Below are 25751 nucleotides of genomic sequence, written 5' to 3' on the forward strand. Positions count from 1 at the left end.
CTATTGTATTACAGTATTTTATGAATTGTCCTAGTGTCACTAAATTGTGAGACTTTCTTAAACATATGGATAGTATTTTCTAAAACATTTGTCCATTTCCACCGACTTCTGGATCTGTGAGTTATCATAACAGATTTTCAATATTATTTTGTTGTTGAAAAGCAAAAGGTTAAGTTGCCAGCTTATATTTTTCCTGATCGTTCTTCCCCTGTATAACAGATATTAAAATTACAGTAAAAATTTCATAAATTCCTTGTTTTTACTGATTTCCCCTTTTAGAATGAACAACTTAGTATTTAGACTCTTATGTGCTAAAATCAGGTTCAGTGGTAAAATTAAATTCTGAAAAAATACTCAGTATTCTTACGGTATTTTCTATCAGGAAACCACTGCATATGGCTGGGAACAAAATTTAAAATGGACATATTACCTTTTATTATTTTTTAAGTCTTTTACATATATATTAAAAATAATCATGTTTTGGGAAATGATTAATTTAGGAGCAACAATCAATTAAAATTATTAGGAATGTTTACATTGAAGAAAATTATTAATGGCAAATCCTTTTGACATATTCAGCCCTATGTGTTTATATGCAGACAAAATAATACATCCTCTTAAGTCTAGTGCAGATCAGCCATCCAGCTAAGTCTCAGTTGGGATTTGGACCATCTTCATTATATTTTCCTAAAACATAATATACCTCTGTCAAATCTGCAGCACATTTCAAAGGAAATCTATAATTTTGGTTGAAAGCAGGATATGTAATCTATGTCTGTTTTAATATGGTAGGTCAAATCACATCCTATATAAATTGTCCTACAAAATATATATTTGATAATACTTCAAATGGAATGTTTTCAAGTTGATAGTGATAGCCAAATATGCAGGGAACTTAAAAGGTGCCTAATATAAAAAAATCTGCAAAATTTAAACATTTAATTTTTAATATACTATAAATGTTCACCAAATCTAAAAATAATACCCTAATTGTATAAGGTTCCTTTTCAAGTAGTTATTTGTTTCTAAAAAGTTATAAATAATTCTTATACTGTGCCTCTCTGTCTTATACTTCAAAGATAAGGAATATTATCTTTAACACTATATAAATAACAAATAGTCCTTTAAAGAAGGGGCTCAGGCGAGTAAGGGAGAACTGTGGCTAATTTTCCCTGTTATTATGTGCATTTATGGTTATAAAGTTGAAAACATTGTTTTCTTATAGCAGGGAGAACATGCCATGTTCTGCTTTAGGAAATAACAAAAGTCCAATTTCTCCTTTAATAAAGTTACTGTGCATCAGCCCAGCTGAGTCATAAGTATATAATTAAGGCTATGTATACAATAAAGAGAAGAATTGAGGCAATTATTTTGATAAGTCCCAAAAATAAAATTTTTAGAGAGCACTTTATTGGTCTAAATATTTTTTCTCCTTGTATTTTGACTGTACCACACAGTAGCTCATTTTTCACTTCAATTTACCTGCGTAAAATATGAGATAATATCAATAGAATAATAATTTTCCCTATTAAATCATATCTGCTTTTCTGAGGAAAAAATCAATGCTAATATTCCCTTGGAAATCAATTGTTAAAGCACCTAATTCAAGGCAATAACCTCTCTAAAATATTAAATTTTTTTATTATATGAAATGACCAAAGAGAGAACACTTTTTTGTTTTTGGTTAAAGAATTTTTAGGCCACTAATGTGACTGTTTAAGCATACATTATACCTCTGGTGACTTAGAGAATGAACAGTCTCAGCTTGATAACTGTGATAGGAAGAAGCCAGATGTTAAAAGAATAGAATATCTTGGAGACTGGCAGAATATGGAGATAGCCACCTTTTCTCTTCAAATACAGTACCTTATTAGATGCATCAAACTGATGTATTCCTAACTGGCCACAGAAAATTCATTCATATTTTTCTTGGAACTATCAAGTACTTTTGTGATCAAGTAATTCTGTACATATTATATATTTATTAATAGAAAAGCAAAAATTAAGAGTTTAGTGATGCATTACCATAAAAACCAATGAAAACTTTGGAAAGGCATTGTAGAAATATAGTTAAGTCTGCATTTCTTATAGACATGTGCTATATTAGAACCAATACTCTATTCCAATAAATAGGAAATCTCAATTTTTAGACAAGAAAGAAAAAAACTAAATGAAGAATAAGAAAAACATAGAGACAGATCTATGTATCCTTGTTTTTTTTCTGGTACATTCTCAGGGAAATGAGAGAAGTGTGCAAAATAAAAACGAGTTTATGCTCTTAAAGTAAAACAAAAAAAGACAAGTACTATTAAATAATAATACGTGACAGTTCCCTTAGGAAGAGTTAATAACAAGAAAAAAAGTCCCATTATTTTAAACAAACACCAATAACAGCAGGATTATTTCTGCCAGTGATTTCTTTCCTCTTTTTTGCTTTGAAAATTATTGTTTGAATAAAAGAAAGGGGAAAAATAATTTGCTTGCAGCTATGTATGTAACACAAATGAAGGCACAAAATAGTAGGACTCCAGGGCCAATGAGGAAGGTGTAGTCATTTGGGCATGAACAAAAACTGACCTTGATATACAGTTAAAGATCCGGCACTATTTTGCCTTTATAATTGCATACCTAGTGACTAACCAATTTGGGATCCATAGAAACCTTCTCTGTTACTTTCCGACCATAAAAGATACTTCTCAAAACTTGCTGGCTTGTCTGTGCAAATGTATGCCTTATCACTGATGCAAAAAAAAAAACAAAAAAAATATGAAAATAACCCCTAACAAATTATCTTTTCATAATGTTCAAAAGCTAGTGTGCAGAGTCAATCTCTGAAGAGCTCCCAATATCTGAATTGGAGAGAAACAAAAATGTGGAATCCAAAGGAGATAGGGACAGCTGTGCCCTTGTAGGAGGCACTTTGGAATTTGTTGATAAAAGCGTAAATGGAATTTAGTTTGTAACAGCTGATCAGAGACAAGCCACTACTCTCTGTAGGAAAATTGAGGGCCAATAGGCCATCTTTTGACATAGAACACCCTTGGACAATCTCCCAGAATCCTTTATAAATATATTATGCATATGTAATTTGACTAGATTAGCACTGACTCTATTTGCCACTAATAATTATAAATGGTCTTAGGAAAAAAGGATACCACTGAAGTCACAATATTCATTTTAGACTATTTCAGGAAGGCAATACACACATTTGCTTAAGAAGCATTAGATTAAAATCTCTGTAAATATTTTTTAAAATATTCCCTGTGGAAAAAAAAAGTCATCATGGTTGTACCTCCTAATCAAGTTTCTAGAATATAAAGTGAATCAAAACTAGACTGTGGAAAGAACCAGATTAGAAGCAGGGCAGTGAGGTCACCAATTGCTGTTCTTCTCCCCAAGTTTGTTTAAATAACTAAATATATGAGCAGCTGAAAATTATTCCACATCAGAAGCATCATTGTCAGAAAGATGATAGTTACTTCCCTTTACCCGAATATATTCAATATATCTCCCTTCATCAGAATCTGAAGTGCCACATGTACATAGCCTGTTGTCAAAGAGTGATTCAATTTCCTCTAGTTTTTTGCCTTTGGTCTCAGGAAGACAGCCATAGATGAAAATGAGTCCCACAGCAGCAAATCCAGCATAGAGGAAGAAGGCTCCTGCAATGGAAAATAATAGATACATGAATATGAATATATAGAGAGAGACTTAAGTTGGAAAGAGTACTTGATTTTGAGTTTTTTTTTCTGGTTAGTCATGCATAACCACAGTAAGAAATGGGACCAAAAATTACTACGAGCCTGGTTTACTCCAGTTGTTCCAACCCTGTGAATATGACACAATGTATCTTTCTAAACTCAAGTTTAGAAACTCAAGAATAATTGAATTTCTAATTTACATCTGGGCTAATAGACTGAGCTCAGCTGTAAGTTTGGCTTTGAAGCCCTTCCTCACTTTCCTGATTAGAGGGAATTACTCTCTTCCATGTGCTATCACAGGATGTTGTTGAGACCCCTAAAATAACAACCAAGAAGTATTATAATTATGTACACACATGTGTGCTTGCCTTGTCTATTACACTAGAGGCATTTTGAGGTCAGAAGAAGTTCCTTTCTTATTCATCTTGTGTTTCCAGAATGAACTACAATGATGACATTGCAGAAGGAATGCCTCGGTCGAATTCTCCATCATTCCAGTTTCTCATGTCATCTTTAATTTTTACCTTACTCTCATGACTAACATCCAATCTGTTAGGAGATCCCATTGGTTCTACCTTCAAAACATAATCCAAAGATGGCCACTTTTCACCACTTCCATTGATAACGGTGGTTTAAGGGCCATCATCTCTCATCTGGATTATTGCAACAGTCTTCTAACTGGTCTTCTTGTTCTTTTTCTTGGACCTTGACAGTCCATTTTTTTCTCCATAGCACATATCATCATCTGTTATACTATGATGCTTACTAATTTGTTGTTTCCCTCCACTAAAATGTTAACTTCATGAAGTCAGAGAATTTTGTTCTGCTGTAAGTTTATGCATGTCAATGCAGCACAGCCAGAAATACATATATATTAGCTAGTTTGTTTTCTAAGGGTCATGATAGCAAGCTAGATGGATGAGATATATGATTGTATGACTTGTTTATATTCTCTACACATTTCCAAGATGGACTTTTAAAATAATTGAATTCTGACCAGCCTAGCCAAGATGGTGAAACCCTGTCTCTACCAAAACAGACAGGCAGGCAGACACACACACACACATCATTGAATTCTTTGAATTCCCAATTTAAATATAAGAAACTATACTTGTAATTTTGATGGTGGAAAACAACTAAGTATAATGGATCCCCTGTCTTATTTTAGGCCTTCAGTCCAGATCATCATGTGTATGAGATGGGGGAAGTAAGATGAAAAACTAATGTGACAATTGGCTGGAGAAAGGATATCAGATTGGGACTAGGAAGGTCTGAGTTTAAATGTTGGCCATGTGACTTCTGGATAGTCATTTAACCTCTTCTCTGGGCTCTGTTGCCTCATTAAGTAAAATAAGAGGGTTTCTCAGCTCCTATTTAAGTGTTGGCAATTTATGATTCTATAAATCTTACAGCCAAAATCAGGAATGTGTATAGGAGAGACAGTTAAGAGATGCTTGAAAGAGAGACCTGCTCTTCTGTTTCTGTGGCAAAGGTAGTATCCTTGAGGGCAGAGTATATGGCTTCTTTGTCTTTGGTTCCCAGTGCCTGACGCATTGTGGGTTTAGAGAATGAATGTGCCCTTATTGACTGCCAGATGGAATAGCATCGGGTAGCAGATCTGAAATAAAGGGCTAAACTAGACAACACACAGACATATTCCAAAGTCAAGCTGTAAGCTGAATAAACATAGAAGTTAAAGAACTGAATAATTTCCTCAGTTTTGCTGAATCCTCAAAGTTAAGGACATATTAAGAATACTTTCTTAAGAAACTGTTTTCAGAATATCCATTGAAACATGTCTTGAGAAGGCTCTAGAGAAACTATGGAGGAAAATTCCTGCTGAATCGGCCACCCAACCCAGAATCTGCTACGTGGAATGCAGAGCCATGACAAAATAGAAAGGAAGCAGAGGTAAATTGTGAGACATTAAGAAAAACATAAAAAAGTTAACTAAAGATATGATTTGTCAGAGCCATATTATTCTTTAAGGAACTGAACTTGTATAAATCAAGTCTTTGCTTAATAGCAATACAACGGGGTTTACAAATGTAAGGCTCTTGATAGGATGGGCTGTGTCCTCACCAAAATCTCATTTTGAATTGTTCTTGGGATAGTGAGCTCTCATGAGATCTAACGGTTTTGTAAGAAGGATTTCCCCTTTTGCTTAGCACATCTCCTTCCTGCCATTATGTGAAGAAGGATGTGTTTGCTTCCGCTTCCACCATAATTTCAAGTTTCCTGAGGTCTCCCAAGCTATGCGGAACTGTGAGGCAATTAAACCTCTTTCCTTTATAAATTATCCAGACTCGGGCATTTCTGTATGGCAGCGTGAGAACAGATTAATACAGTAAATTGGTATTGCAGAGAGTGGGGGTATGGCTATAAAGATGCCCGAAAATGTGGAAGTGACTTTGGAAATGGATTACAGGCGGAGGTTGGAACAGTTTGGAGGGCTCAGAAGAAGATAAGAAAATGTGGGAAAGTTTTTTTTTTCTTTCTCTTTTTTTTTTTCTTCTTCCAAGAAGAAAAGAAAATGTGGGAAAGTTTGGAACTTCCTAGGGACTTGTTGAATGGTTTTGACCAAAATGCTGATAGTGATATGGACAATAAAGCCTAGGCTGAAGTGGTCTCAGATAGAAATGAGGAACTTGGAAATTGGAGCAAAAGTGACTCTTGTTATGGTTTAGCAAACAGATGGCATTTTACCTCTGCCCTAGAGACCTCTGGAACTTTTTGAGCTTGAGAGAGATGGCTTGGGGTATCTGGTGGAAGAAATTTATAAGTGGCAAAATGTTCAGGAGGAAGCAGAGCAGAAAAGTTTGGAAAATTTGCAGCCTGACAATGCATTGGAAAAGAAGAACCCATTTTCTGGGGAAAAGTTCAAGCCTGCTGCAGAAATTTGCATAAGTAACAAGGAGCCAAATGATAATCACCAAAACAATGGGAAAAATGTCTCTAGGTCAAGTCAGAGACCTTGTGACAGCCCCTCACATCACAGGCCTTGGAAGCCTATGAGGGAAAAATGGTTTCATGGCCCAGGGCCCAGGGTCCAAGGGTTCCCTGCTGTATGCAGCCTAGGGACTCAGTGCTGTGCATCCCAGCTGCTCTAGCCATGGCTAAAAGGGGCCAAAGTACAGCTCAGACCATGGCTTCAGAGGGTGCAAGCCCCCCAAGCTTCGGCAGTTTCCACATGGTGTTGAGCCTGCAAGTACACAGAAGTCAAGAACTGAGGTTTGGGAATCTCAACCTAGATTTCAGAGGATGTATGGGAATGCCCGTATGCCCAGGCAGAAGTTTGCTATAGGGGTGGAACCCTCATGGAGAACCTCTGCTAGGGCAGTATGGAAAGGAAATGTGGGGTGGGAGCCCCCACACACAGTCCCCAGTGGGGTACAGCCTAGTGGAACTGTGAGAAAAGAGCCACTGTCTTCCAGACCCCAGAATGGTAGAGTCATTGAGAGCTTGCTCCATGCTCCTGGAAAAGCCACAGACAATGCCAGCCCATGAAAGCAGCTGGGAAGGGGGATGTACCCTGCAAAGCCACAGGAGCAGAGCTGCCGAAGGCAGGGAGAGCCTACCTCTTCCAACAGTGTGATGTGGATGTGAGACAGAGTCATTGAGATCATTTAAGAGCTTAAGATTTGACTACCCCACTGGATTCTGAAATTGCCTGAGGTCTGTAGCCCCTTTGTTTTGGCCAATTTCTCTCATTTGGAAAAGGTATATTTATGCAATGCCTGTACCTTCATTGTAATCTAGGGAGTAACTAACTTGCTTTTGATTTTATGGGCTCATAGGTGGAAGGGACTTGCCTTGTCTCAGATGAGGCTTTGAACTTGGACTTTTGGGTTAATGCTGGAATGAGCTAAGACTTTGGGGGACTGTTGGAAAGGCATGACTGTGTTTTGAAATGTGAGGAAATGAGATTTAGGAGGGGACAGGGGAGGAATAATATGATTTGGCTGTGTCCCCACACAAACCTGATCTTGAATTGTAGCTCCCATAATATCCATGTGTCATGGGAGGGAGATGGTGGGAGATAATTGAATCTTGGGGGCAGTTACATCCTTGCTGTTCTTGTGATAGTGACTGACTCCTCATGAAATCTGATGGATTAATAAGAAGCTTTTCCCATTTTGCTTGGCGCTTCTTCCTGCCATCATGTAAAGAAGGATATGTTTGCTTCCACTTCTGCCATGACTGTAGGTAAGTTTCCTGAGGCCTCCCCAGCCACGGGGAACTGTGAGTCAGTTAAAAACCTCTTTCCTTTATAAATTATCCAGTCTCGGGCAGTTCTTTGTACCAGCATGAGAACTGAGTAATATAGTTCCTTTCATTTCAGTTTGGTTCACATTAAATATAACAAGGTTATATATTTTTTACCTTGAGAAAAGAATGAGAAAATAATACCGGGTCATCTGGAATGTCTGGCTGAGTGATATAGTGAGAGAAAGGCTACATGGCTCTATGGAGAATGTGGGCCTGAATTTCATATAATTACCCATGCTGAATCCTTGGACAGAGTTTCTTAAATTCTCTTGAACTCTGTTTCCTGATCTGTGTAATAAGGAAAATAATTCTTGCTTTGCCCAACTGTCAAAAATAGAAATAATATATGTTTCCATGCCCACTAGAATTCTAAATATTGGTTACTCAAAAAAGTGATGGCTGGATTGTTAAATTCTACTAAATGACCAGGAAAGGAAGAGTTGCTATAAAGAGACAGAAAAAGATTAGTGTGACTAATAAATTGGGATGTTTTCACAAAAAAGGGTGATAAGGTATAAGCCACACTAATAAATTGATAAGCTGCCTCTTGGAGAATCGGGGGAATTTTGACACACACACAAAATGAAAGGAGATGAAGTGCTGTATTCTGAGCACAGATAAGCAAGGCTGTGAAAGTAGGAAAAGCAGGGAGGGACAAAAACTGGATGGTAATTATGATGAAGACACAGAAAAAAATAAGTGCAGATGGTAAAATATTTTAGACTAAACTAGACTTCTAAACTACAAAATCTGTAACAGCAAATTCAGTTTGGCTTTATAAATATAATAGTATATATTTTGTCTTTATCGTTATCTTTCACAATTTAGCATAATTAGAAGTAACAAATCAAATCTGTCAGTGCTAAATTCCTATAGTTAAAAGGATTAGTTGGATTAACAAGATTCCCAAAGTTGATTATAGATTCTTGCTTGTGACCTAGATTCCCAAAGCTGAATAATATCAAGGAATTCCTATTAAAATACAAGATTGTTTTATAAAATCTCAGGAATCCAAAGCAGGCAAATGCCAAAACTGCCTACTCAGTGTGGATTCCAATGGTAAGACCTGTGGTTAATTCATGTAGGAGTGTGGTCCGACCTGGGAGACTGTGACCTGTTCCATGTCATGGTCAAATCAATCACGTAACTCAGTTTCCCATTTATTCCTCCCTTGGAATGAAAATGAAAAGAAAAATGTCTGTAAGGAGTCCAACAGGACTACTGAACAATGTAGATATTCTTCACCTTTATTCTAAGGAAATAAATCTTATTAGAGCCCTAAATTAATTTCCAGATTAAAACAACTCTTTAACTGAATTACACAAATTGAGGACTCAAAGGCCATGTTTGATTGAATTTCAGTAGTACCTCAAAAGAGAAGCTTTGATATAATGCCCTCCAAGGGATCTCTTTAGCCACATGTGCCATATATAAAATGGCATATTGGTGATATTTCAATAATACTTTTTAGTAATAAACATTATTGAATGAGGGCACAAAGAAGACTTGTATAAGCAATATGGTTGAGGAAGGAATCAAATTTTGAGATCTATGAAACAGTTAAAAAAAGGAGGTAGCAAAGAAGACATAGCTATTTCCACAGAAATACACTATTAGGATGTGTATGTATTAAATCAGGAACATAAATGCATAGCTTAGATAAATCAGTAACATGTAGATTAAAATGACATACAAAAAGGGGAAAAACTAGCCTGAACAGAACTATTTTTCTATTACTAGAGAGTACTAGACCAAATGGACCAGTGTTCTGACATGAGAGAAGCTTAATGCAAAGCAAAATGCTTTCTAATGGTTTGTTTTTGAAAGAATTCTGCTTATGCCCTATTTAAATTTCATTACTGTTGCCTCATGTTTCTCTGTAAGGATAAAGTCAAGAAAGAGGAGCTTTGCTGTCAAAAGTATAATATAATCATGTAGACTTTTATTATTTGGTCTATGCCTTTCTATGAAGAATGCTTTCTCAGGATTCCAGCATATGTTTAGGTCTTCAAATATTTAAGTGTTCTCAAGAATCAGTAAACAAGGAAATAATTATTGTGCTCATATTTATTATGTCATGAAGATAAGTTCAGGAATTTATAGAAAAATTTTAATTGCCAAATGGGATCCAGCTGAATATAATAAATATATATACAGTTTTAAATGCCAGTGCATTTCCTTTTCAAGAAAATAAGTATTTTCAAATGTCCTAAGTGAAGATTAGGAGAGAGAAGAGTTTTATGAACATAATAAAATCATTAGATAAATACTATTAACCAAAAGAAAATACCAATTCAGCATGTTCAGAAGAGACAGGGAATAGATTTTTATAATGTTTCATCATATTCAACATTCGTCTACAAAAATTTATCCATGTGCAAGGTCTAGAGGGAAATTTATACCACTAAATGCCCACAAGAGAAAGGAGGAAAAATCTAAAATCGACACCCTAATGTCATGATTAAAAGAACTAAAGGAGCAAGATCAAACAAATTCAAAAGCTAGTAGAAGACAAGAAATAACTAAGATCAGAGCAGAACTGAAGGAGAAGGAGACACAAAAAACTCTTCAAAAAAATCAATAAATCCAGGAGCTGGTGTTCTGAAAAGATCAACAAAATAGACCACTAGCCAGACTAATGAAGAAGAGAAAAGAATCAAATAGATTTAATAAAAAATGATAAATGGGATATCACCACCAATTCTACAGAAATACAAACTACCATCAGAGATTACTACAAACACCTCTGTGCGAATAAACCAGTTAATCTAGAATAAATGGCTAAATTCCTGGACACTTCCATCCTCCTAGCACTAAATCAAGAAGTTGTTGAATGCCTGAATAGACCAATAACAAGGTCTGAAATTGAGGCAGCAATTAATAGCCTACCAACCAAAAAAGGTCCAGGACCAGATGGGTTCACAGCCGAATTCTACCAGAGGTACAAAGAGGAGCTAGTACCATACCTTCTGAAACTATTCCAAACAATACAAAAAGAGGGAATCCTCCCTAACTCATTTTATGAGAACTACATCATCCTGATACCAAAACCTGGCAGAGGCACAACTAAAAAAGAAAATTTCAGGCCAATATCCATGATGAACACTGATGCAAAAATCCTCAGTAAAATACTGGGTGGCCGAATCCAACAGCATATCAAAAAGCTTATCCATCATGATCAAGTCAGCTTCATCCTGGGATGCAAGGCTGGTTCAACACTTGCAAATCTGTAAACATAACCCATCACATAATCAGAACCAAAGAGAAAAAGCACATGATTATCAATAGATGCAGAGAAGGCCTTCAACTAAATTCAACAGCACTTTATGCGAAAAACTCTCAATAAGCTAGGTATCAATGGAACGTATCTCAAAATAGAGCTATTTATGACAAACCTGCAGCCAATATCATACTAAATAGGCAAAAACTAGAAGCATTCCCTTTAAAAACAAGATAAGGATGCCCTCTCTCATCACTCTTATTCAACATAGTATTGGAAGTTCTGGCCAGGGGAATTGGGCAAGAAAAAGAAATAAAGCGTATTCAATTTGGAAAAGAGGAAGTTAAATTGTCTCTATTTGCAGATGACATGACTATCTATTTAGAAAACCCCATTGTCTCAGCCCAAAATCTCCTTAAACTGATAAGCAACTTCAGCAAAGTCTCAGGATACAAAATCAGTATGCAAAAATCACAAGCATTTCTATATACCAATAACAGAGAGAGCCAAATCATGAGTGAACTCCCATTCACAACTGCTGCAAAGAGAATAAAATGCCTAGGAATACAACTAACAAGGCATGTGAAGGACCTCTTCAAGGAGAACTACAAACCGCTGTTCAAGAAAATAAGAGAGGACACAAACAGATGGAAAAACAGTCCATACTCATAGATAAGAAGAATAAATATCATGAAAATGGCCATACTGCCCAAAGTAATTTATAGATTCAATGCTATCCCATCAAGCTACCACTGATTTTCTTCACAGAATTGGAAAACACCTTAAACTTCATATGAAACCAAAAAAGAGCCCACAAAACCAAGACAATCTTAAGCAAAAAGAGCTGGAATCATCACGCTACCTGACTTCAAACTGTACGAGAAGGCTACAACAATCCAAAAAACATGGTAGTGGTACCAAGACAGAGATAAGACCAATGGAACAGAGGCCTCAGAAACAATGCCACACATCTACAACCATCTGATCTTTGACACACATAACAAAAACAAGCAATGGGGAAAGGATTCCCTATTTAACAAATGGTGTTGGGAAAACTGGCTAGCCATGTGCAGAAAGCTGAAACTGGATCCCTTCCTTACACCTTAAACAAAAATTCATTCAAGATTGATTAAAGATTTAAACATAAGACCTAACACCATAAAAACCCTAGAAGAAAACCTAGGCAGTGCCATTCAGGACATAGGCATGGGCAAGAACTTCATGACTAAAACACCAAAAGCAATGGCAACAAAAGCCAAATTAGACAATTGGTATCTAATTAAACTAAAGGGCTTCTGCACAGAAAAAGAAACTATCATTAGAGTCAACAGGCAACCAACAGAATGGGAAAAATTTTTTGCTATCTACCCATCCGACAAAGGGCTAATATCTAGAATCTACAAAGAACATAAACAAACTTGGAGGAAAAAACAACTGCATCAAAAAGTGGGTGAAGGATAGGAACAGACACTTCTCAAAAGAGGGCATTTATGCAGCCAACAAACCTATGAAAAAGAGCTTGTCATCAAGCTCTGGTCATTAGAGAAATGCAAATCAAAACCACATTCAGATACCATCTCACACCAATTAAAATGGTGATCATTAAAAAATCAGGAGACAACAGACGCTGGAGAGAAGGTAGAGAAATAGGAACACTTTTACACTGTTGGTGGGAGTGTAAATTAGTTCAACCATTGTGGAAGACAGTGTGGCAATTCCTGAAGGATTGAGAACCAGAAATACCATTTGACCCAGCAATCCCATTACTGGGTATATACCCAAAGGAGTATAAATCATTCTATTATAAAGACATATTAACACATTTGTTTACTGTGACACTGTTCACAATAGCAAACACTTGAAACCAACCCACATGTCCATCAATGACAGACTGGATAAAGAAAATGTGGCATATATACACCTGGGAATACTATGCAGCCATAAAAAAGGATGAGTTCATGTCCTTTGCAGGGACATGGATGAAGCTGGAAACCATCATTCTCAGCAAAATGACACAAGAATAGAAAACCAAACACCGCAATTTCTCACTCATAGGTGGGTGTTGAACAATGAGAACATGTGGACACAGGGAAGGGAACATCACACACTGGGGCCCGTCATGAGGTGGGGGACTAGGGGAGGCATAGCACTAGCAGAAATACCTAATGTAGTTGACGGGGTGATGGATGCAGCAAACCACCATGGCACGTGTATACCAATGTAACAAACCTGCATGTTTTGCATATGCATGTACCCCCGAACTTAAAGTATAATAATAAAAAAATTATTGATGTATTTATTCATTTGACAAATAATTTTCAGTGCTTATCACGTGGAAGGAACTGGGAATGTAACAATGAACAAGGTACAGTCCTGGCCCTCCAGGGATTTATGTAGTAAATCTCCCTCTGGTAGAGGGAGCTGGGGGCAGACAAACCTGTTCTTGCAACGAGGACTGATAAGTGCCCAGAACACAGAATAAAGTTGGACTGTGGGGAGATCAGAGAAGGTCTTCTGGGAAAATGGTCTAAGCAGCAGGCATTCCACCTCTACCACAGGGACTTAGGAGGAGATTAGAATGAAACCTCACACCATGAATAATCCTATTGCAACCTATAAAGTCATGTGATCAATGCAGAAATCTTTTTTTCTAAAAAGCAGTCTTTTCACTTTAGTAAAAGTGAATTTCAAGTAGCTCCCCAAAGTATTTTCCTGACTCAGCCACTAAGCACTATTGTTTTTTATTTTGAATTATGGTCTCCACACATTTGCATTTGAACAGTTCCGTCATATTTACACTTTCGCAAGTGATAAGTGCTGGTCTCAGAGGACACTGAAATGCACATGCATTGGCCTGGGCAGCAATGGTGATACCGTGGAAGGTATGGCCACAGCACAGAATACTGTTAAGTATCTGGGGAAGATACTTTCAGCCCTCCTCAGATTCTGCTCTTGGACTTGACGCTATCCCTGTCACAGGGTATCTCAATGGCCCTAGACTCCCTGCCTACATCTTCTTTACAATTTTCTGTTTTTAGGTTTCAGTGAAACTACAAGCTATGCTGTAAAGAGTTCCACCTGGGGAGATACCTGGGAGATGTCCGAGTTAGGAGACAGCCCTAAGCACTGTGGGAAAAGAAGCAATGCTGTTTAGGATAGGAGAATCCCTCTTTTCTTTCCCAGACACATTTCCAAGGCCTTTGGAGAACGAGAAAGCCACATGGAGATACTTCTAACAGCAAAACATAACCACATACTCTCAATCACAAATGATATTATAGTATATCTAAAAATAGAGTAATAAAAATAAAAACAAAACTATGTTGGAAAAAATATTCTCTTACCATAGTATGTAAGATACTCTGCTGTGTGTAAAAATGTTAGTGAAACCAGGACATTGAAAATCCAGTTTATTCCAGATGAACATGCATTTCCTGTACTTCTTGCCCAAAGGGGATATATTTCAGAATTCACAGTCCAAGGCATCGGTCCCATTCCTGAGAAATAAAATATTAAAAACTTCAGTAAAATAGCATGTAAGATATTTGAAAAATTATAGTTTGTCTACTCTAAAAAGAGGAATTAAATTAATGCAACAGTAAAAAAGCCTTTGTTTACCAGGTGCAAAGAAAACAAGATATAAAATAAGGCCCAGAAGTGCAGTCCAGGAGTATGGCGTAGGGCAGAAATTGAAAGCCCAAAATATGTCTTCTGTTTTGAACTTGGTTTCATTTTCACACCTGAAAAATAATGCAATATAAGTATTAATGTTTTAGGCTACAGTTGCAGAAATTCAATATGATCATATTTATGTATTTGGAAATTCCTAAATGTTTAAAAAAAAGAGTCCAAAATGTTTTTCTTAAAAAAAATAGGAACTGAATATGCAGTATTAGATCTCAAGCTCACATAGGAATTTTAAAGCTAATTCAAGAGCAAAACAAAGAAGGACACTATGTTTTATAACCATTTCTCATAAATTAGACATGATTTCTAGTTAGTCCCTAGAAGCTGTAGTAACACTTCGGTACCACTGAGAGTCAGTATGTTGTAGCAAAATTTGCAATCAGGACAAGATTCAAATTTCAGAGCCAGATATTTTTCATCAGATAAAATGGGGATAACACTTTGCAGACTATTTTAAGAATTAGAAGGGTAACCTGTAAAAGGTGATGGAGTGGATGATGAGGGAAGTAACTGATTCTGATTCCAGATAGCCCTCTCCCTTCCTGGTTTGTGTCCTTGCTTGGCTACCTGTCACTCCCTGATGACCTTGCCTTCTTAATCCATAGTAAAGCAAAGCATCCTAAAGTTTGATTAATTCTGAAGTTGAACTTCCAATTCTTTACCTTAATTGCCCCTGAAGATATTACCAGCCTCAAAAGCATTCCTATCCCCTATTGTCAATTTAGACTATTGTTCTGTCTCCTTCACCTCAAACTTTGAACCTTGTCATCGAAGCCCTATTGTTATAGTATTTATGAACTCATCATAACATTCCACCTCTCTTGATGATTTGGGTGCCTGCTCAGTCCTCCTCCTTTCTTCTCTTGCCACATTCATTTATTTTTAGTTCCTCTCCTTGTATGTCTCCATCAGACCTCTTGAGTGACCAGTGTCGATCAACAGTAATATTTTGAAAGGAATCTTTTTTTCTGAGCAGGTCTCCACAGTGGGTTAAAATATTCACTAAACTATGCTGTAAACATAAGTGTTGTCATTTAGGCTTTGTTGTTTCATTTATAGAGCACAAGTTGAATAGATTCAGCGAGTCTTAAGGGCTCTAGGATTTTTGGAGTGGCAAATGAGCATTGGCTTCAACTTAAAAGTCACCAGCTGCATTATATCCTAACAAGAGAACCAGCCTGTCCTTTGAAGCTAGGCATTGACTTCCCCTCTCTAGCTGTGAGAGTCCTGGATGATATCTTCTTCCAACAGAAGTATTTTCATCTCCATTGAAAAATCTGTTGTTTAGTATAGCCACCTGATACGATTTGGCTGCATCCCACCCAAATCTTATCTTGAATTGTAGTTCCCATAATCTCCAATAACAATAACATTATCTTGGAGAATCTTGTGGGAGAAATCCAGTGAATCATGGGAATGGTTACCCTCAAGCTGTTCTCATGATAGTGAATGAGTTCTCATGAGATCTGATGGTTTTATAAGGGGCTTTTCCCCTTTTTACTTGACACTTCTTTTTCCTGCCACCATGTGAAGAGGACATGTTTGCTTCCCCTTCCTCCATGATTGTAAGTTTCCTGAGACTTCCTAGCCCTGTGGAACTGTGAGTCAATTAAACCTCTTTCCCTTATAAACTACCGAGTCTCAGGCAGTTCTTTATAGCAGTGGGAGAATAGGCTAATATACCACCTTTATCAGTTATCTTAGCTATATGTTTTGGATAACTTGATACTGCTTCTCCATCAGCACTTGCTGCCTCACCTTGCAACAAGGTGCAAAGTGAAGACAGCTTCCTTCCTTAACCCTCATGAATCAACCTTTGCTAGACTCAAACTTTTCTTCTGCAGCTTCCTCATCTCTCTCAGTCTTCACAGAATTGCATGGAATTAGAGACTTATTCTGGATTAGGCTTGTGCTTAAGGGAATTTTGTGGCTGGTTTGATCATCTATCCAGACCACTCAAACTTTCTGCATATCAGCAATAAGGCTGTTTCATTTTCTTATCATTTGTGTGTTCACTGGAGTAGCACTTTTAATATCCTTTAAGAATTTTTCTTTTGTAGTCACAATTTGGCTATTTGGTGCAAGAGGCCTAGCTTTCAGCCTATCTCAGCTTTCAATATGCCTTCCTTAGTAAGCTTAATCATTTCTAGCTTTTCATTTAAAGTGAGAGTCATGCTACTATTCCTGTCGACTGAATACTTAGAGGCCATCGTAGAGTTATTAACTGTAGTATCTTAGGGAATAGAGAGGCCCCAGAAGAGGGAGACAAAAAAGGAAATGGCTGGTTGGTGCCATGATCAGAACACACACAACATTTATAATTAAGTTTGATGTCTTAATTATTACGGGTGCAGTTTGTGATGCCCCACAACAATTATTATAGTAACGTTAAAGAATACTGATCATCATAACAGATATAATAATGAAAAAGTATGAAATAATGTGAGAGTTACCAAAACATGATACAAAGACACTAAATGAGCACATATTGTTGGAAAAATGGTGCCAGTACACTGGCTTGATGCAGGGCTGCCGGAAAACTTCAGTTTGTAAAACAAAATGCAATGTCTATGAAGTGCAGTGATAGGAAACACAATACAATGAGGTATATACTGTTTTCACTGGCCTCTAGAATCCATTCTCCCTCTTTTTTTCCCTGCCATTTTCACCATTTGAGTTCTCAACCTGGTGTGGCATTATTGACTTCTTTCAACAACCACTTCTCAGAAACTGACCAGTGTTATGAAACCATGCTGTTGGGCTCCATTAAAAGTTCATGCTGCTGCATCTCAGTTGGTTCTCTAATGATGCTTATTTTATCCTTTATTGTCTTCTCTAATGAATTATCTGTTTATCTTAGAGTAGACATTGAGTCAACTTCTGTTAACTATTGACTCAATTAATTAAAATATTTCTTACCATCTTATAGTCCTGAAATCTTTCTGTTTCCTATGTAGATGAACTTATCTCCTTTTTTTTGAGAAAATTTATCAATTTTAGTTGAGAAAAATAAAATAAAACCAGGAATCTGGAGATGCTTTGGAGGACTTGATACATATGAATTTGAAGAACAGATATTTTAACAATTTTAAGGAACTGAGGATCATTAATTTAAACATCAATTTTTCTCTATCAACTTCTACTTTTCTATATTTTTCTCAATATTTGAGGAAGAAAAAGCTTTTGACAAAATATTGTAGGTAGGCTTCCTTCCTCCCTTCAGGGGTACATGTGTCTCACTCTAAGGACTGCCCTTCTTATCAGTGGTCTTGCATCTCATTCTTCTGCCTCCTCTTCGATCACATTCCACCAATATCTCTTCTTTTTCTGCCCTGTTTAGTTTCTTCCTACTTGAGCCTTCTCTTCGGTCTACAATACACAATGTCTCTCCTACTCAAATGTTCAACCCCTCTCATATTCCTACAACTAGCTCTCCTGAAATACCAGAAGTTTATACTCATGAGTTTTTCCTGACTACGTACTCCTCCTTTCACAGCCCGACTCTTCCACCTTCCCAGATGCTGGCTAACTCTTACATGGTCTCTTTTCCTGGATATGTTCACACAAAAGTAATCAATTATCTCCTAATCTCCAAATTCAGGTTTCTTGTCTTAATCTTGATGTTCTTTGATTACTCTGTGATGCTTGGTATTTGCTGACAACTCCCCTTCCTTCTCTTCCCTCTTTGCTTTTATATCCGTATCTCCTTTTTAGCTCTCTGACCTATATGTATTCATTGCTTTTTACAGTGCCTCTTCCTCTTCTCAGCCTCTAAATATAGGTGTCCTCTAAGGTTCTATTTTGGGACCTATACCCTCTCTCATAATCATCTCATCTAATTTTAGGACTTTATAATTTCCATGTGGATGGTCCTCAATAGTTTATTATGGCCTTGATCTTTCTCCCAAGTTCCACTGATGGAATTTAGGTACTTAAATACCTAAAATAGCAGAGTTACTATGAACAGTTACATCCAGCCATGACTCAAATGCAATGTAACTACAATGAAATGACTTCTCCAGGAGGGAGCATGGGGCTGCTCTGAGTTCAAATCGTGACTCTGCCACTTACTAGATATATTCATTCCAAAACTTATATAATGAACATTTTCGTGTGTCAGACATAATGTCAGAGATAACAGCTATGAACAAAATAAACGGCGCATTTACAAAACCTTGAGTTTAGTGGGCACTGGCATGGTCTGGTTTCCCAATCTATAAAATCAGGGAAAGGACTGTATCATGGTCTGTTGGGAACATTAAATATTTCCGTTTGCATAAGCATAGAACATCTGCATACTCAGTGCTTAGCACACTGCCTGGCATGTGGTATATGAATAGCATAAGTATTACTTTACTAGTGCCCCTCATGACATTTCTATTTTAGTTAACACCACCTTTCCCTAAATTAGAATGGTTTAAAATCTTGGATTATCTTCATTTTCCTCTTATCCACTTTTCTTAGGTCCTTTACACTTTTAAGTCCAAGTAAAGAAGAGTGGCCAAGACTGAGTGTCAGCATTGACATCCTAGGTTCGGATCTAGGCTGGGACACCCAGATGTGAGGCTAGGATATATGTGACCTCTAGGTGCTTAACATCTCAAAGCTGTGTCATCATCTGTGAAATAAGGATTTTCCTGGCACCTACCTTAAATATTTTGATGCTTATGCTAGATAATGTACACAAAGAACTTTACATGGTATAGGCAAGAAATAATATTTCCTAGACATAATTTCTTGAATCTGACTTTTCTATTTGCGTTACCACCACCCTAATTTAGATTCTTTGTATGTGTCCCATCACCTGCCTCTGCCTTTCAGGGAGACCAACTCTAGAGTAACCCTGATGATTCCTATTTCCCGATTTTCTTTTCTTTTCTTTTTGAGGCGGAGTCTCACTCTGTTGCCCAGGCTGAAGAGCAGTGGTGCGATTTGGGCTCACCACAACCTCTGCCTCCTGGGATCAAGCAATTCTCCTGCCTCAGCCTCCCGAGTAGCTGGGACTACAGGTGTATGCCACCATGCCCAGCTAATTTTGGATTTTTAGTAGAGACGGGGTTTCACTACATTGGCCCTGCTAGTCTCGAACTCCTGACCTCATGATCTGCCAACCTCAGCCTCCCAAAGTGTTGGGATTACAGGAATGAGCCACCACACCTGGCCTGTTTCCAGATTTTCATGCCTTGTATAGTTCCTTCTCCTGGAGTGTGAGAGTGTCCTGGGACTTGCTTCTAACCAACAGAATATACAAAGGTGACAGGACATGTGTAATTAAGATTCCAGTGTTGTTGACCTTAAGTCTGTCATTCCCTTGCTGGTTTTGGAGAAGCGGGCTGCCATGTTGTGGGATGCCTATGCTGGGAGACTTGTGGAAGGAACCGAGGGTAGCCTCTGTCCAACAGCTAGCAAGAAACGGAAGTCCTCAGCACAAAGCCACAAATTACTGAATTCTGCTAACAAAAGTAAATCCTTCTCCAGCTGAGTCATAGATGAAACCATAGCTCCAGACTGCACACTGATTGTAGGCTTGTGAGACCCTAAGCTATGCCTGCATTCCTGACCCACAGGAAGTGCTATATTATTAATGTGTGTTGCAGTAGTAAATGAATACAGTTTTCCTGACTTTCCTGCTACTATCATTCTTTTCTTCAAACTCACATCCCACCAATTTAAAGCGCCCTGGCAACCTCAGTGCTCAAAAAGCTCCATTCTCCTTATTCCAGCAGTCTACAAAATGGCCTGTAAAATGTGGCTACAGCCTATCTTATTTTGTACTTCTATACACAATCCTTTTATCCAACTAGATTACTTATTTTCTGAACTTACATTCTAGACCCAGTATCTCCTACTCATGACATTTCCAATAACTGAAGGCAAACTCTTATTCCTGACATCTACTGTCAGTGTCTACCATTAGTTCCTACCTCCTCACTCAAGGCCTGTATGGATGCTACCCATTCACCTGTATGAAATATACTTTCCTTCCTCTCAACTCCTTTTCATTTTCCTCATCTATGTCATTATCATGTAGTGCTCTGTATAGTCATATGTTAATATACTCCTTCTGCTGTACGGAGATTTCATCCCAGACAGTACAGCATGGCACAGGGGTTAAGAGCACAGGGTCTAATATTAGAACTGCATGAGTCGTATCTCAGTTCTATCTCTTATCAACTTTGAAACTTTGGCCAAGTTACTTAACCTTCCTGTCTCAATTTTCTTGTAGAATAAGATTGAGTAATAGGACTACAAAGATTAAATAAGGGGATAACTGCTTGGCACATAAAAAATACAATCTATAATTATTTGCCAATAGAATAGTCACCTATTTAAAAAAAATCTATTGTTCATCATAATACCCTATGTAGAGACAAATGTTGAATGATGAATGAAGCTTTCACATTTGCATTTGTTTAATTGTGAGTAGAAAACAGCATTAGATGTCCCTTGACCAATAATCCCCAATAATGAAATAGTCTTTCGAGTCATGAAGATCTTAAGAAAATAAGAAAGGGAAGAAAAAAGGCAGGAAGGCAATAAGCAGGCTCCTGTAGGGAGCAATACTTACAAATAAGGAAATAACTAAAATTCACTGAACAATTTCCTATTTACTCTTTTCGTTATTTTCACAATTCCTTGGGTAATCTCTTTCTTTGGCCATGGTAAGTAGGACATTTTAGAGTGGACTCTGTGCTTGCCCGGATGAAGCTTTTCACCATCTGGCTACACACGTTTACATGCACAAAAAAGGCCAAGTAGCCCCTTGTCATCCTCGTGCTGATTTTGGGAAGGCACTGCAGGCACTGACTTGGCTGAGTTACACACTCAGCAATACGTAGATAGCTAATGACTGAGAATGTGACATCACACCTGACCTTCAAAATATAAACAGAAATACCAACTAAAAAATGAAAACGCAGATTTCAAACATTATCACAAAATATCCTCATGCTTTCCTGGCAACTGCTGGTAGAAGAACATAATGCTCCCAAGAAGGAGCAAAAATACTTTGACATCAGTGTGTGGGTTGGGATTAGAAAAAGTCATGCTCTCAGATGTGGCACCTCTTCACCACATCCTAGAGCAAAACCTGAAAATGACTGCAATAATGGGAAGCTGCTCAGAGGGCACTGCAGTAGACAAAGCAGCAGAATTGCATGCAATCAGGTGAAATATGTCTCATTTTGGCAGAGGGAGAGAACTAATCTTTACCAGCAGAATGACTAGACTAACACCTGACACATCGACCAAATAAATCATCAGTTCCCCATTCCAATCATGAAACCCACAGTATTCCCTTTAGTAATACCATCTAGAAATTAACAACTCCGTTTGAAGGTGGAACAATGCTTCCCTGCCCACTCAACACCCACCAAACTAGTTCATACGTAGAGCTATTTCTGCCTTTTTTAATGTTACCTCTCCACCATCTATATATCTGTAGAGTTTTAAAACTAAGAAATAACCAAAGGAACTTAAGCAAATATACAACTGTTCTTGCCGCAGTTAGCCATAAGTAGTATATTCCTTCCTTCCTACACAGGACATGCTGTCTATATTGCCCCTTTATTCTCTATGATGAAATAATTTGACTGCTCCAGGTTTATATATGGGAGTGGGGTAAAAGAAATAGGACCTGTGTTTAAAATACAAAACTTCCAACTTTATACATTCAGTCCTAATCACTGATAAATTTATATAAGTTCATTCTCTTCCCAAAGTTTATAAAAGATCCAGATTTTTGGAACAGGGGAGAGCTTACTATAATTTTCATGACACATCTACCGTTGTTCTACTAGGTTTACTGTACAAGCTTGCTAATTCTTTATTGAAGAGTGTCAGTGAAGCACAATTTTATTTCCAGGTCCTGATGCAAGACTATGATTTTTCTGTTTAAGGTCCCTAAGCTATCACTTTAAAACATAGATATCCCTCTAAAAGTTAACTCTAATAGTTCTTTATTGATAGAAAGTTAACCCTAATAGTTCTTTATTGATAGAAATTTATGATAATAATTACACAATTACAATTTGAGGGTAGTGGTGAAAAGGTACCTAGGAAGGCATAGAGTATGTCTCTAGGATAGGACACCTTCATCTTATCTGAGGAGAACTAAAGAAGCAAAATCCTAATTCCCAATCAGAGAATTAGGATGATGTAAATTTCCTATAAGCAACCCAAGTTATAAGAAATTCTAAATTTTGGGCATTCCATCAAAGCAACCAGGAAAACTTACTGTTATAAACTTGGCCCTTTACTTCCCAGATACTTTCAATTATTGTTCAGTAGGCATATTTCCTATTTAATAATCTAACATGAAATAAACTTAAGGGTGGCAAGCTAGCATTTAAACTCTAATAACATTTCTGTGGTTTTGAACAATTTAAGAAACATATGGTTCCCTAGCTTGCAGTGTGCAGACCATGTTGAAAATCTTGCTTTTTAATGATTTCCCATTGTCTAGTCCTTTATTTCTTTTTGTAATTTTCCTGCAGAGGATTGTCATTTAAAGGCAAGACAAAAAAGCTATTCTTTTGTCAATTACTATTATTTTCTAATAAATCCTTATTAAGACAATTAAATCACAGACATGGGTAAATTTCAAAAGCATTAGAAATTTGGAGCAAAATAAATCATTGCACCTAAACTCCTTATCAGTATATCAGCTACCTTATTCACCCTAAGTATGGAAAACAGATGAATGGAATCTAGACAGACGCAAATGAAAACAATGATAACATTTAAAAGTTGTGAGACTACAGGGATACTGGTACCATCTCTAATTCTGGTAACAATTTAAATTGGCATAATCTCCTTATGGAAAGAATTTTGGCAATTTGGACATTAGAATATGCATCCCTTCTGTCTCAGTCTGATATCCAAAGTGTATTATCTTTAGGAAATCACCTAAGTGGGAAATTATATGCTTAACAATGTACTTTTCTCTGTACTTTCATTTAACACAAGATTAACATAGATAGAAAATTAGAAAGCATAAAAGTCTCCCACAGTGGAAGGGTAGTTAATGCAATTAAGGTACAACAACTGAATAAAAAAGCAGCCACTGAAATAATTATTTTAAAGGAGACTGGGCCAAAACCACAAAGGTTGGTCTGGATAGAGGACTGTTGAAAATGAAGTTTTAGGTAACGTAGGTGTCTTTCATTTTGGCACCAAACTGGCCAACAAGCAACGCAATAAGTGTATGCAAAATCCAGGACATGAGGATGTGGTAGTGGCCTACTTCTCTCTCTCCAGTTCCTCCTATGTTCCTGAAGTTCTGTGGTCAGTGTGAAAGTAACAGGCTGCTGGGTCAGAGGAGCCCTGAACTCTGCCTTGGGGAGGGTCCACAATGGCATTTGAATGGTCTAAGAAAATGTTTCAACTCTATTAATTCATAAGAAAATACTTTGAAATTCTTTCTCTTACTGCGTCATCAGATCCAAAGCAAGCAAGGCCATGGCCTACTTCATAAAGTCTACCTGGAAACATAGAAAATGTCACAAAGTTGGCAGTGGAGAAGATATCAAACTACAAATACTGCCTAGAGAATAAGTTATGTAGATAAGAGTGACTGGAAATATAAAAAATTAAGGGAGGAGAAGGTCATTTATTAATTAATGATTGTTTTCATGGTTGAACTTAACCAGGTTGTGTGTCTCTTATTCAAAGTACTTGAGACCAGAAGGGTTTTGGATTTCAGATTTTGGAATATTTGCATTATACTTACTGGTTGAGCATCCCTAATCCAAAATCCAAAATGCTTCAATGAGCATTTCTTTTGAGCATCATGTCCGCACTCAAAAAGTTGGAATTTTGGAGCACTTTGGATTTTAGATTTTTGGATCAGGAATACTCAAACTGTAGTTGTTACAATATTAATTTGAGAAGATGGGAGAAAGTTTGGTGACCCATAGACAGCTAATGTTGGGCCTCTTTTTCCATACTGTTGCTCCCCTCTACAATTTTTCCCATAATAAAGTCAGGCATTCCAGTTATTAGCCGTTCTCCTGCTTCAGCTGGCACTGAAAGAAAGGGAATTACACATCTTCTCCATTGTGTGCTTCCTTCATATTGACCAAAGGCCTCAAAATGCTGGTTTCCATATTTATACTACACGGTCACTACACTGCTTCCCCACTTAGAAGCAGTAGGGCCTGCCTCTGCCGACACCTGACGGGCCCCCTCGCCACCAAGCACAAGTGGTAGTGCTCTCCCCCAAGACCTGCCTGTCTGGCCATTACTATGTATGACACAAAGGCCACCAACAGCCTGGCCAGTGCCCTAGGAGGTAGCTTGGCAAGGAGTGGGTGCTTTATACCAGAGAATGATGTGGCAAATGGTTATATTCTCTCTCTCAGGATATCTGAAGAGGACAGAGTGACACAGAAGTGGAAATGACAGAGCCAGTGAGCAGAAGCCAGTAAGCAGAGGCCATACTGCAATAGAAGCCATGAGGTAAAGAAGGATCACAGAGCTGACAGTGACTGGGGAAAATATAGACAAGAAGCACAGATTGCTGCCAGTCTGCTGAGCCGTAATCTAGATTTCCATGAGTTTGGGATGGGTGAAGTTGAGATATTTTTCCTTTTTTTTTTTTTTTTTAACTTTCCTATGTACCTTTATTATAAAACTTTCATTAACTGAGGAAATCAAGCATGTCTCTTTTCTGCTTAACATGAAAAGTTGTAACAAAGTGATGGCTAGGTTCTAAGATAGTGATTATTGATCCTGATTTTGAATTAATAAAACCCCACAGGTTTTTCTATGTTGGCTGTGCAACTCCATTCCTATTTTTTTCCCCAATTTTTTATAGATACAGCATAAAAAATTAAGATGACTTTTCTCCCTTTTCCATTGCTGTGGAAGGTAAT

At 37.4% G+C, this 25751-nt stretch overlaps 1 protein-coding gene across 1 annotated transcript in view; it reads right to left on the reverse strand.

The window, feature by feature from the left end:
- Positions 1–1677: 1677 nt before the first annotated feature.
- The window catches only part of SLC2A13 (solute carrier family 2 member 13), a 351790-nt gene continuing 327716 nt past the window's right edge, over positions 1678–25751 (reverse strand). Inside the window, exons 8-10 of the mRNA XM_032248333.1 lie at positions 14809–14930; positions 14535–14687; positions 1678–3662 (exon numbers count right to left, since the gene is read on the reverse strand). Coding sequence (XP_032104224.1) covers positions 3436–3662; positions 14535–14687; positions 14809–14930 — 502 coding nt within the window. The 3' untranslated portion in view covers positions 1678–3435. The remainder of the gene's footprint in view (positions 3663–14534; positions 14688–14808; positions 14931–25751) is intronic.

Source organism: Sapajus apella, unplaced genomic scaffold (genome assembly GCF_009761245.1).
Source record: "Sapajus apella isolate SASKATOON/1434 unplaced genomic scaffold, GSC_monkey_1.0 scaffold66, whole genome shotgun sequence".
In the NCBI taxonomy this organism is placed as follows: Eukaryota; Metazoa; Chordata; class Mammalia; order Primates; family Cebidae; genus Sapajus; species Sapajus apella.